Genomic DNA, 12,300 nt, shown 5'->3' with positions numbered 1-12,300 from the left:
TACTCTGAAGGAGTCTTGGGCAAGGGCCGCACTTGACAGAAATCAACAGGACTAAATTAGGTAAGAAGAAAAACCATCTCAGTAAAACAATAGGTTTTACAGCTGGTTCAGGCACTCATAAGGTTCCAAGTAGTTTCTAGCAATCAGTTTGTTTCTAAGGGGTAAGTTTCAGAGTGGAGGAAGATGAGGGTTTGGCATTAAAGACCTGGTGGAAGAGCCAGGCTTTTACTTTAACACTAACAACAATTTTTAAAAATATTAAATTTTAAAATGAATGTGGAAAAAGCCATGTATTAGATGATGATAATAAATAGAAATAATACACCTGTGGACACATATACTGTGGCGCTGTATTTTATGCTTTCATACAGGTGAGAGACCAAAGGATATTGGAGCTGGAAATGGCACTGACCCCTCAAAACCAATCTGATGAATCAAGGTCAGATCTGCACATTTCAGAAAAGGAGATGAGCATCGGTACGTCTAAAAAAAATTGTATTTGTTTACATGAGTTTCAAGCCTTTCCTAAATACTTCATTTTATGGTAAAACTTCTTTATTAAGAAATGGAACAATTGACAACATACAATATGCAGTAGCTTGAAACATCAAATATTCATTACTTCCGCATTTCACCCAGCTCTCTACCAATACACTAAATACTTCATTTTAAAATTATAGAGCTTAAAAACCAGAAGACAGATCATGCCATGGAAAAAATACAGAAGCAGTATGAAGAGAGAGAGGAGGTAAATATATTTATATAACTTTTTTTAGTAAATAAATGAGATTAGATCTGATTAGAGTAGACAATACTACTTACGTTCAACAAGACAAGATTTTATTTTCAGGGCTCCCTGTTACTATTGGCAGCATCCATTTCAAATTTTAGCAGAGCTGTGATCTGTCTGTTCTCCATTTCACAGTAGGACAGGGCCTGCAGCACTATTTTACTACTGCAAAGAGTTAGAGCAGAGGTTGGCAATGTGTTAGCATACTGCTAAAGAAAAATCCACATCTCCCGAGGAACATACATTTAAAAGTCAAATATGTTTTATTATAATCACTAACAGGTGTCTGGTGGTACAGCACTGGCCTAGGATTCATGTGTAAGGGTGTTGTAATCTCTCTGATTTATAGTGCACCTCCTTCCCCCTCCTCACATGACTAGATGGGCAGTGCTATAAACAATTACCTCTATCATCTCCTATACCATTCAGGCCGATATAGAAAAACGCGCGGGAGAGCTGGCGAGCGCACAGGCCACTCTCCTGGGTGCGCGATTTCAGGAGGGTGGCCTATGCAAATTAGGGTCTACGGTAAAAGGAGGCGCTAGGGACACTAGCATGTCCCTAGTGCCTCCTTTTTTGACAGCGGCGGCTGTCAGCGGGTTTGACAGCCGACGCTCAATTTTGCTGGCGTCTTTTCTCAAACTCGCTGACATCCACAGGTTCGGAAAATGGATGCCGGCAAAATTTGAGCGTCTCTTCTGGGCAGCGGGCCGATTTTTTTAAATTAATTTTTTAAAACATTTTTACTTTTTTTTTTTTTTTTTTTAAACTTTTGGGGCCTCCGACTTAATATCGCCATGATATTAAGTCGGAGGGTGGTACAGAAAAGCAGTTTTTACTGCTTTTCTGTACGCTTCCCCGGTGCTGGCTGAAATTAACGCCTACCTTTGGGTAGGCGCTAATTTCTGAAAGTAAACTGTGCGGCTTGGCTGCACATTTTACTTTCTGTATCGCGTGGGAATAACTGATAGGGCCATTAACATGCATTTGCATGTTGTGGGCGCTATTCGTTTCTGGGGGGTTGGACGCGTGTTTTGGATGCTCTATTACCCCTTACTGTATAAGGGGTAAAGCTAGCGCATCAAATGCTCGTCCAAACCTGGGCTCCACCGGAGCGCACTGTACTGTATCGGCCTGTATATAATCCAAATAGCTCAGAAAAGACCACAGAAGTTTTTTTTTTTCTACAGAATCAGACTTTTCAGGTTTAGCAGTTAGGATAAAATAAAAAAAACAAAAACGTGTATCTACAGTCCTTGGTGCTCAGCAACTGTTTTATACTGAGTAAAGCTCTGCATCCTTAGTAACAACATATCAGAGACCTTGACTTGCTTAGGGTATATTAATAAAAGTAATTAGCAAATTAACCCCATAACTTTAGGAGATTACCTTCCATTTCAGCCTGAAGCAGTCTCTTGAGGAGGCAGTCTCTGCTGAAGGGAGCAGGCATTCTGGGCCCCAGTCACTTGCTGTGTTAAGGCTGGTCTGAGCCCTGGAGAAGAAAGACAGGCTCAAGACGAACAGCCAGCAGGGCATCTTAATGCGCAGGCCATTGGAGCTCATCTGCTTCATCGCAGGGAGGGGCAGGGGATGTGGGCTCAGGCATTGTCATCAGATGTTAATGGTTCTTTCACTAGCCCCCCCCCCCCCCCCCCAGCTCTCTCCCTGGCTGCTTTTAATAGGCAAAACATGAATATGTAAGAAGCTCATGCATAGTCAAGTAGCGGGATGGATAGAGTTGTTTCTCTTTCAGACCACTTGCCCCCTCTCCCATTGGGGGGGGGGGGGGTAATGATCCTACTGCAAGGTGATCCCAGACCCCAGGATATGATCTCTGTTCTGCAACCTCTTGACTCATTAGCTGTCTCGCCATATCAACACTTTTTTTCTGTGAGCTGACCTGCCCTTTGAATAGGCTGTTTTTAATTTCTGTTTCACTTCTGTGACCTGTCTCTTTCCTGGGCAGTCTTAGCTCATGTTTGTGGAGAAAAATCCTCTAGCCCTTAGTTACAACAGACAGATCAAATAACCTGGGCATGTATTGTCATTCTGGCCAGAAGTTCCTCATCCTTTTGGGGTCAGTATTCATATTTGTTGCTTACAGTAGTAAAAACCTCTTCTGTTTCCTACAGGAGAAGTCAAGGGGTAAGGAATGGACTTGCATATACCACATTCAGTGTAACTGTAGGATGTCATTCAGATTTTTCACACAAGTCAAGAACAAGGAATCTCACACCTTGATACTATGATGTGTATTGGGTGATGTGAGAATTTTCCAGAGCTTTCCAGAAAATATTTCAACATGCACAAGAGGCTTCCTGGACACCACCAAACTACTTGTTTTTCTGTCATCTTTTGAGCTGTTGGGGAAGGATATCTTGCTGGACTGCTGTCACCACCGTTTTTTTGAGACCATTAGCCTTTTTTTTTTTTTGGGGGGGGGGGGGGGGAGGTAGATGGGGCGAGTTCCAAAAACTATTTTGCCCTTGGGTAATTCACTTCACTCTCCTTTGCTTCAGATACAAACTTAGGCCTCAGTTCATCATTCTGCTATATTTATTTATAGCAGAATGATGAGCCGCACTAAAAAAGAAAAAGGGGTGGGGGGTGAAATTGTGCAGCCAGCTGCATTGCAGCACTGCGTTTTTTTGCCCGCCACGGTTGCGGCCGGGCTGCATGCTTTCGCACCAATTGCACCATGGGAAAAGGTTTAGTTATTTCCCTTGGTGTTGCCGGCGATTAATGTATAAAACATTATCGCTCACAGCGCTGTCTGCATATAACTCTGCCCAAACCCCATCCCACCCTACCCTTCCCCTCATTTGAATTGTACCGCCCTGATGCGGATGGTATCGCGTGCAGTAGGCTGTTATCGCACGCGATAAGGCCCTAATGCATGTGATAAGGCCACGTCGCAGTTTGATGAATGAACCCTGATAGATGGTAAGCCCTCTGGGGACAGGAAAGTGCCTATAGTATCTGAATCTGCTTTGAAGTGTCAAGAAAGGTGAAATGTACATTAAAATGTTTTCTCTCCCCTTCCCAGGCACAGTTCCTACCTTTTCCTGCTTCTTGCAATCCCTCCATGGCCAGGCACACTCTCCTCCTTTTTTCATCCTTCTAGGTAACTTGTCTTCCAGGAACTCTCTTCCTTCCCTCCCAGCACATAGCAATTGGGAGGCCTTTTTTTTCCAGCCCTGATCTCACGTCCTCTCTTCCTGATGTGCACAACCATTCTCCCTCCACCCACTCCTCCTTAGCACAATCATCCATCTCTTCTTGTTTGTAAAATCGTGTCTCCTCCACTTTCCTGGCACAATAATTGCGCAGTAGAGATGGGGGAGCAATCAACTCTCCCCCATTCCCTCTTACACAATCCCCTACCCTTTGGCTGCTGACACAATTTGTTCTCTTCCCTCCCCCCCAACAGCACATACCTTATGTCTATTCCTTCAGCATGCAGACAGCAGATGTTGGATAAGCAACTGGCTGTTGACCATTTCAGACTTCCCTCTCTGCATTTAGAATCTGTGGGTCTTGCAAGGCTGTGGTGCCTCTCAATTCCAGCTGCAGATGGATGTTCACGGAGAAGGAACTGGCAGCACCAAAGTAAGAAGCTGCTTGCTGATGACTTGTGGCTAGAGCTGCTTTAGTAGAGAGCGGGGAATCTCTCTTCTCTGGATTCATTGCTGGCCTGCTTCCTCTTTTCTGATGGCAGCTGGATGATTTAGGGGGTGGGAACGAGAGAAGCTAATTTTGCTTGTGGCCCACCACTGCTTCTCTCTCTGCAGCACACCTGCACTTCCACTGCATTATACTGCTGAATTACCAGAGTTCGGGTAAAAATTGGTTTCAACTGATCTTCACCTTTTCCTAAATCGGGGCATTTATGGGTGAAATCAATTTAAACTGAAAATAAAGGACCCTACCTATGCTCTTATATTTAGTGTGAATGTAGGAGTTCTAGGCGTGTTTCCCAAAGGATTCCCTCCCCTATCCTCCTTACAAGAATCTGTGGAGTCTGAATACATATGGTTTGTGCTTTTTGTTAGTAAGAAGGTGGATAAAGTATTACAACAAGATAACACTGGGAATTGACCATAACAAATTCCTTGACCAGAATGTAGTGGCCAAATCAGCTCAAGAAGCTGAAAACACCTTTGTTCCACTATGCTGTGACCTTAAGAGACTGGACCTCGTTAAAAAGCCGTTTTATCAGAATTCTCTGCTCACCTCCCACTTGAACTATTGGATTTACATAACCAGTAGCATTCTCTGTGGAGTGAAGTTCAGTTTTTATTCTTCAGTCTTTTAAGACTTAACAATTAAATCCTTTCTGTCCAAAGGAAAGGCATGTTAGGTGTGTCTAGTCCATTTGATCTCTGCTTTTGAGTCTGCATTTCTATTGCTGTTAACTGTAAAATAGCATAGCTTCATGCTTCAAAAAAAATGTACATTACGTGTCGTGTTCAGAAAATCTCTTTGGGGAAAATGTCAAAGACAAACAACCAAACCACTCTTTTAGATGCTCTGTGGCCTGCCTTTCCCTTCTCAGAAGTTTGTTCTTTTCAAAGGAAGTAGCTTTTGCCCTTGATGTATCTGTGGGTTCTCTGATCTCTGTGGTCAGGGCTCTGAAGGTCAGAAGTGTCCTAAGCCTTTCATGACCATCCTGATAAAACCAAGGGTTGGGTTTTTGAGTGGATCTAGAAGTAAGAACTACTCTTCCAGTCCACATTCTGGAAGATCACCCTATAGCGCAGGGGTAAACAAAACTGGATTTCAAAGGCTTACAAATGGGTCTCTTTAGAACATCCACAGCTAAAATACTTGAGATTTGCAAGCACTGTGATCCATCACAAGAGAGCATTCAGGACCCGCTAAAGGTGAAAGCTTCCTTGTGTACATTGCCAGCTGAATCTGTCCCTCTCTTGGAGAATGAGTGAAGATTTACTTTAAATGCTTTTTAATGATTCAGACCTATCCTGGACCCAAGGGATTTGAGTGTAAAAGTAAACATTTTAATGTTTTCCCTAGGCATCAGTCTGCCCCTTCTAAGTTTAGATTGGCTATGCTCTTTGGACTTCCAGCAGGTCTACTGCAGTCACAGAAAATATCTGTCTTTCTATGTGGGAGAATAACAGATTAGTTGAGGGGACTCAGTACAAGTACCATGTCTCGCTTATTGGTCTGTCATACACTCTGTGTGTTCAAGTGCCTTGAATAGTCATGAATGATTGGTGAGAACTTGTCTAGGACATCTGCAGGAGGATGATTGGAAATAGTGACTGCAACACCTGGATGACTAAGACTCATAATAAACTTCCCCAATTCTCTACTCTTCCAGTTACCCCAGTTAAAGATGATCCTTGATCCTGAGTTTTGCTTTGCAGATCCCCAGTGAACTCCTAAGAATAGAAAGTCTAATATGGCCTCAGCAAGGGAACTAATTTTGTCAACAGACACAAGCATGGTCCATGTTGATATTGGGCCTAATGGTTGTGGTAGTACATATCGCTCCCATGGCATGCATCTTTCTGACTAATTCAAGGGATCCTAATGTTTCCAATCTCAGGCCACTCAGTGGCTACCAGACGACATTTAGAGTAATTTCCAGTGTCTGTCACTTGGTAGGTTTTCCATGACAATCTCACTGAGGGTTTTTAGTGGCAGTTTTATACCCTTGGCCTGCCCACTCTGGCTAGAGGGGGAAAAGATCCCCTACCTAATTTGTTATGGTGATGCAACACCACCACTGGAGTTTACTTTTGCCATCATGGTACCAATAGTGCTGACACAAGCAGAGTAGCCACCTGTTGGCAATTGCCCACTTTGCTGATTGGAAAATACACCTCTGAGAGTCTTCCTTTTCAAAATCCTTTACATGAAATAATGAACATTAGTACATCCAATCTGTGCTGGGGAGCTCATCTAGAAGACAACGCTGGGGACCACGATCCTCCAATACGATGTCATATCACCGTCTTGGAGAAGAAGGCTATATTGGATGCCCTGAACATCTTAAATTGGGCAGTGAACAAAATTGTTATAGTGCAAACTAAGTTGTGTTTTTTTTTTTTTTTTTTTTTTTTTTTATACCGACATTCATCTCCATTGAGATATCACACCGGTTTACATTCAGGTACTGGAGGTATTTCTCTATCCCCAGAGGGCTTACAATCTAAGTTTTTGTACCTGAGGCAATGTAGGGTAAAGTGACTTGCCCAAGGTCACAAGGAGTGACAGTGGGACTTGAACCCTGGTCTCCTGGTTCATAGTCCACTGCTCTAACCACTAGGCTATTCCTCCTCCCTAGGTAGTCCCTAGGTAGTCATGTATTACCTGAACAAGTAAGAAGGAAAGGGAACTCATCTACTGTCAGGAAGCAGCCAGAATGTAATAGTGGGTGCGCGAACCTTGAAAATGACTTATCTAGCAAGAAAAGAAAACCTTGCTAGAGTCCAACTGTATTGTAGCATGCTGGACCTATGCAAGTTATCCTTGGATTCAAGGAATGGCGCACACATTTTTTGAGAGAGCTTTCCAGGTGGATCTCCTAATGCCAGTCCTGCACAACAAGGTACCAATTTTCTGCTCCAGTAAGATATTAGAGAATTTAGCAACATATGCTGTCTCCATTTATTGGGGAAAAGGCTTCTATGTGTAAGATTTCCTATGCCTTTGCTATCCAAGATTTGACTAGAACTCTAGAAGGTAGAAAAATCTGATCTTCATAGTGCTTTATGAACTAAGATCATGTGCTTTCCTTTTGTTCTTGAATAATCCATTATGCTAGCTTTCATTCTGTCTAGTAATGTAGAACCAAGGCTCATTATTCTATTCCAAAGTTCTCTGACCTTCACAGCCTGCCTGCTGAGAGGGTAGTAATTGCTAGTTTGGGGCTGTATGAGCACCTCAGGTCATCCTGATTTTATCAGAAAATTATATGGTTGCAAATGGAGGAAATTGAGTTTGGACAAGTCCTGCTGCACAAATAACAGCTTCTGTTCTGTCAAGGTCTCTGATATAAAAACCAACTCCAAAAAGAAATATTTGGCACATCATTTTAAATTACTAATTCATCTATAATGTACCACTTTTTAAATTTAAATCAGTGCCTTTCTTTTTTTTGATTTGGAAATCCTTTGAAAGGTTATCTAGTTGAACCTTCTTGTTTTTTTCTTTTCAGTGTGCCTTAGTTTTTAGTGTATCAAGAGCTGAAAAGCAATCTCATCAGTTCATCTTTGTCCCATTGGTACCTGGCACCAACTAGTAGAACAGGAACAGATATTAGCCTAGCCTTAGTTGTCAGGGTGTTGGGGTATGCCTCAACTGGTCTAACTTTGAACCTTCCATAGTGTCATGGGATATCAACATGGTTTTAACCTAGCTGGTGATTCCACTTTTGAGCACCTAGATCAGTGTTTCTCAAACTGGTCATGGATTATGACTGCCCCTGCCCACCCGCCCCCCCTCCCCCCCCATTTTGGAGATGGTTCTTCTATTAAATCTGACTGGCAATTTAGTTTGGCTGTACAGTCAACTGAAGAGCAGCAGGTGTGGATGAGCCTGGGAAGTCTCTTACACATGCTGAATGCTTTCCTAGAAAGTTCTGTCTTGTACCTCAATGAGTAGTGCAGGTCATGTGACTTCTCTTTCTGCTGCTATCAAAGAATAAAAACAGGGTAAGCATTTACTTTTCCTATTCTCTGGGACCAAGTTGAAAACAAGATTTTTGCCTTCAGCTGGACTACTTCAACTGGCTAAAAAAGAGAGGCCCTATGTGGGCACACAAAATAGCTTGGTAATGCTGTAACTCTATTGTATGCTGCTAATTTTCTCTTCCTCCCCCCCCCCCCCCCCCTCCCCAGTGCCAACATCCTCAGTGTTCAAACTGTAATAGATTAGTCCAGTTCAGCAGATATAAAAAAAAACCTGTGCTTCCCTTAGTAAGCATGACTCTGCATCTGTCTATTGTGCCTTACCAATTCTGCATAGTCATATCATTGACTAAAAAAAAAAAAAAGACAATAGGAACTAAGCAAGATCACTTTAATATGGATTATTATGCTTTTAACTGTTTTTCTTTCCTTGGTAGCTTATAAAATCTTTGCAAGCTCAGATAAAGCATGTGAAAGATGAAAGTGATGAAGCAGTTAGCAAAACAAATGAGGAGAATGCAGTGCTGAAAGAGATGCTAATACTGAAGGTATGCTCAGTACTGATGCTGGTTAAAATCTTAAGAATGAAAATCTGATCCATGTCTCTTTAGATTTTGACATTTCTTTTCATCTGGGAGCTAGGGAGAAAACCACAGATTGACATGTGACAGCACAATCGGCAAAAATGGGTGAATCGAGTGGTCCTTTTCTGTTTCACAGCTCCAGTTTTAAAGAAACTCGGTATAATTAGAGTAATGTGGCTCTCTTTCCCCTGATGGTGTTATTTCATATAAAAATTAGAAAGTTTTTTTAGCTCTGTTGCAATGTCTCACTCTTGTTTAGTGTTAGGCTGTCGGAGCTGGCTTTTTGCTTCATTCTGCATGTATTTGGTATAATAAAATAGCTTGCAAAAATGAACCAATCATTATAAGTATTACTTGTTTCAGCTTATTTTGTGCATCTGTTTTAAACATCTTGTTTATCAGTGGAAAAACATCAAAAAAAAATTTGTTCAGAATATAATCTATATATTTCTTCAATGTGTTGCAATATTGATTTAACATTTATTATAATCTCATTTACCATCAACTCCTATCTTACAAAAAACATATGGTAGAGCACATTTTATACCTGGCTACTTTTTTTTTTTTTGTATGTAATGCTTAATTCTGAATTTTTTATTGCTGCTTTAACTCACTTATTCATTAAAGTACTATATAGATTACGTCTACAAGATAAACATCCATGAGTTGAAGATAAACATCATGAGTTGAAGACATCATGTGGCTAATTTGCAAGTGGGGAAACAGCTTAATAAACTTGAAGAGCAAATCAAATACAGTAATTTATTATAGAAAGCACTTCGTAACTATGAAGCCAATTTAATAAAATAGTTTAGACATAGTAATTTTTCATGTTATCCAGCTTCAGGAGCAAAATACTCAAGCTGTTTTTCCTGATATTCAACCTTGCTTTACTTTAGTTTAATGTGAGTAATCATACCTCAGGCAAGGTAATCCATTGAACTTGCATGTCACTGTTTTTCTAGAATTACTGGATAAGGTAACTTGAGGATCTGGTTTAAATATGGATGCCAACGCACTGCTCTGTTCTCTGATTTGCAGATTTACCTGTGTCTTTACAGGGTTATTTATCAAATCGCGTTATAGCGAAAAACACCATAATGCGATGCAAATTTTTAAAAGGGGAGGGATTGGGGAGGAGTCCGGGGTACGATGTGGGAGGGGAATGGGGAGAGAGAGTCTCAGGGTGGCATCATAGTAAGCAGCTATTTATGCTACTATAGGAGGCCCACCTAGTAACTAGAGGTGAGGTTTAGGTAGTAGTGTAGGAGGTTAGGGGCCATTTTTACACGCAGAGTGAGAAGTACGAACAGAACAGTACACATCAAGCTAGGTTAAGAGAACATTGTACAGATCTCATCTTTGTGTGAGTTTCCTCGCTCTGAAGGGCATCAAATCTTCACAAGAGAGCACTGTTCTGTTTGCATGTATCACTCTGCATGTAAAAGTGGGCCTCCTAGAGAGATAAATAGCTAACTACTACAAGGGCCTTGTAGGTAGATAGTTGCTCTCTCTCCCCTCCAATCTGGGGGACAACATGTTTGGAAAGGAGCTGGGCTTTTTTCTGATAGTGGGGCTGAGACATCATATAGAAAATTATGTAAATTCTGCTTAAAGTGGAGAAGGGGTTCATATTAGACCTTCAGGGATTTTTTTAAAATTCAGGTCTGAGGAGGGTTATGAAGCTGGGCAAGCCCCAGGATGTGGAGCTACCATAGCATGTTGCCTCTGCCAAGAAAGGGGCCAAAACAAAACAATCGTGTTGAAAGCGGGCACTGAGTGTTCAGCGCCTGCTTTCCTAGCATGCCTCAGGCACCTCTCCTGGGGGCGCCATTCAATATTAAAATTAGGGGTCGCATTGTCAAGGAGGCATTAGGGTCGCACTGTATTGCATCGGCCCCAAAGTGCAGAGAAATGTACAAGGGGATTATCTAAACTGTGGTACTAGATACCAGAGTTTATTGAATCCTACAGAAGTTTTCTATATGGTAAATGTACTGCACTTTTTACCTGATTCAATAAGGGGTTTTCCCATAGACACAAAACAGGAGAAAAGCCTTAATGAATCTGCTCCTTTTGTTAGCCAGCAGTAAAGGACTAGGACTGCAGATGCAGTGAACAGAATGGCTTACATCTTGGTGAGACTGGTCAGGAAAAAAAAAGGCACCAAATAAAATCAGTGTGGAAGGAAATATAGCAAATTTCTGCAGCAAGAAGACATTTTAAAAAGGTGGTGTTTATTTTTTTTATGTAGGAGGTAATACTCTTACATTTTTCTTAAGAATAAACTTTGATGTTAAACCGCATTGATATGTCATCCGCAATTTAAAATAAAATTGCACAACCACAAAGATTGATTATGTTTGAAATTTTGTATAGGAAATGGAAATTCAAGAACTGCAGAGCTGTGTAGGACGTATTGGTGAACTAGAAGCCATGGTGTCTGAACTTCAAGATCAACTGACTGAAAACAGAAAGCGCTCGTCTTTAATGGATGTTAAACAGCCAAAACCTAAGAGAGGGTTGTTTTCAAATATCAGATCTACGGTAAATGGCAGCCCTAAAAATAGCCTAAAGGGCCAAGGAAAATCTGAAGAAGCTTCTAACCCTTCCAGGAAACAGTCTGTTCTGCGCAAAATATAGGGTTGGTCAGATTGAAAAATTGCATGCTAGTAACTATGTTTTACTAAAAAGGTTTCCCTCTGGAAAAACTGATTTTATTTAATTTGATGAAAAATACACAAAGGGCAAAACCTGTAGCTCACATGTCTGTTTTGCAGATGTATCATGTTTTAACTGATGAATCGTGTTTATATGTTTTTGTAGTGACTGTTTTAAATGTATTCCCTGAAAAATAAAATGTATTGATCCATGAGTATGTTTAACTTCTGTCTTGAATTTATTTATATGAATAAAATTAAAAATGGAAACAAGTTTCCAGTTTCCAAAAGCTGTAACTACTGCTTATATGCTAAGAGGGGAATCACCTTTGGAAGTCAGTAAGATGAGGGGATATGGGAGGTGTGATGTAAAACTGACCTAGATGTTGTGAAAACCTAGGCCCTGAATGTGAATCGCCACTCACATTTGCCCAAGTTAAGTCTCTGGTTCCTACTTGTGTCTTCATTATGCCACTGGTAAGTAGTAAAAGTATTTTTGTTTCTTTTAAACATTTATGCAATATCAGCCTGATTTTAAAAGGGCCATGTGCATAAAAAAATGGGGGTTACGTGTGTGGCTGGGCCTTGCATGCACCGCACGAATTTTA

The 12,300-nt window shown here is 41.2% G+C and overlaps 1 protein-coding gene across 2 annotated transcripts in view; it reads left to right on the top strand.

Annotated features, from left to right (window-relative positions):
- LOC115085370 (kinesin-like protein KIF20A) overlaps nt 1–11,910 on the top strand; it is a 128,848-nt gene extending 116,938 nt beyond the window's left edge. Inside the window, exons 16-19 of one of the 2 annotated variants that reach the window (XM_029591304.1) lie at nt 372–477; nt 681–748; nt 8,886–8,996; nt 11,412–11,910. In XM_029591304.1, the coding sequence (XP_029447164.1) occupies nt 372–477; nt 681–748; nt 8,886–8,996; nt 11,412–11,675 (549 nt within the window). In that variant the 3' untranslated portion in view covers nt 11,676–11,910. Of the gene's footprint in view, nt 1–371; nt 478–680; nt 749–8,885; nt 8,997–9,090; nt 9,265–11,411 lie in introns of those variants that run through there. The other variant, XM_029591305.1, reaches the window with a different exon arrangement.
- Nucleotides 11,911–12,300: the final 390 nt, after the last annotated feature.

Source organism: Rhinatrema bivittatum, chromosome 2 (genome assembly GCF_901001135.1).
Source record: "Rhinatrema bivittatum chromosome 2, aRhiBiv1.1, whole genome shotgun sequence".
Lineage (NCBI taxonomy): Eukaryota > Metazoa > Chordata > Amphibia > Gymnophiona > Rhinatrematidae > Rhinatrema > Rhinatrema bivittatum.
This window is presented reverse-complemented; position numbering and strand designations above follow the sequence as displayed.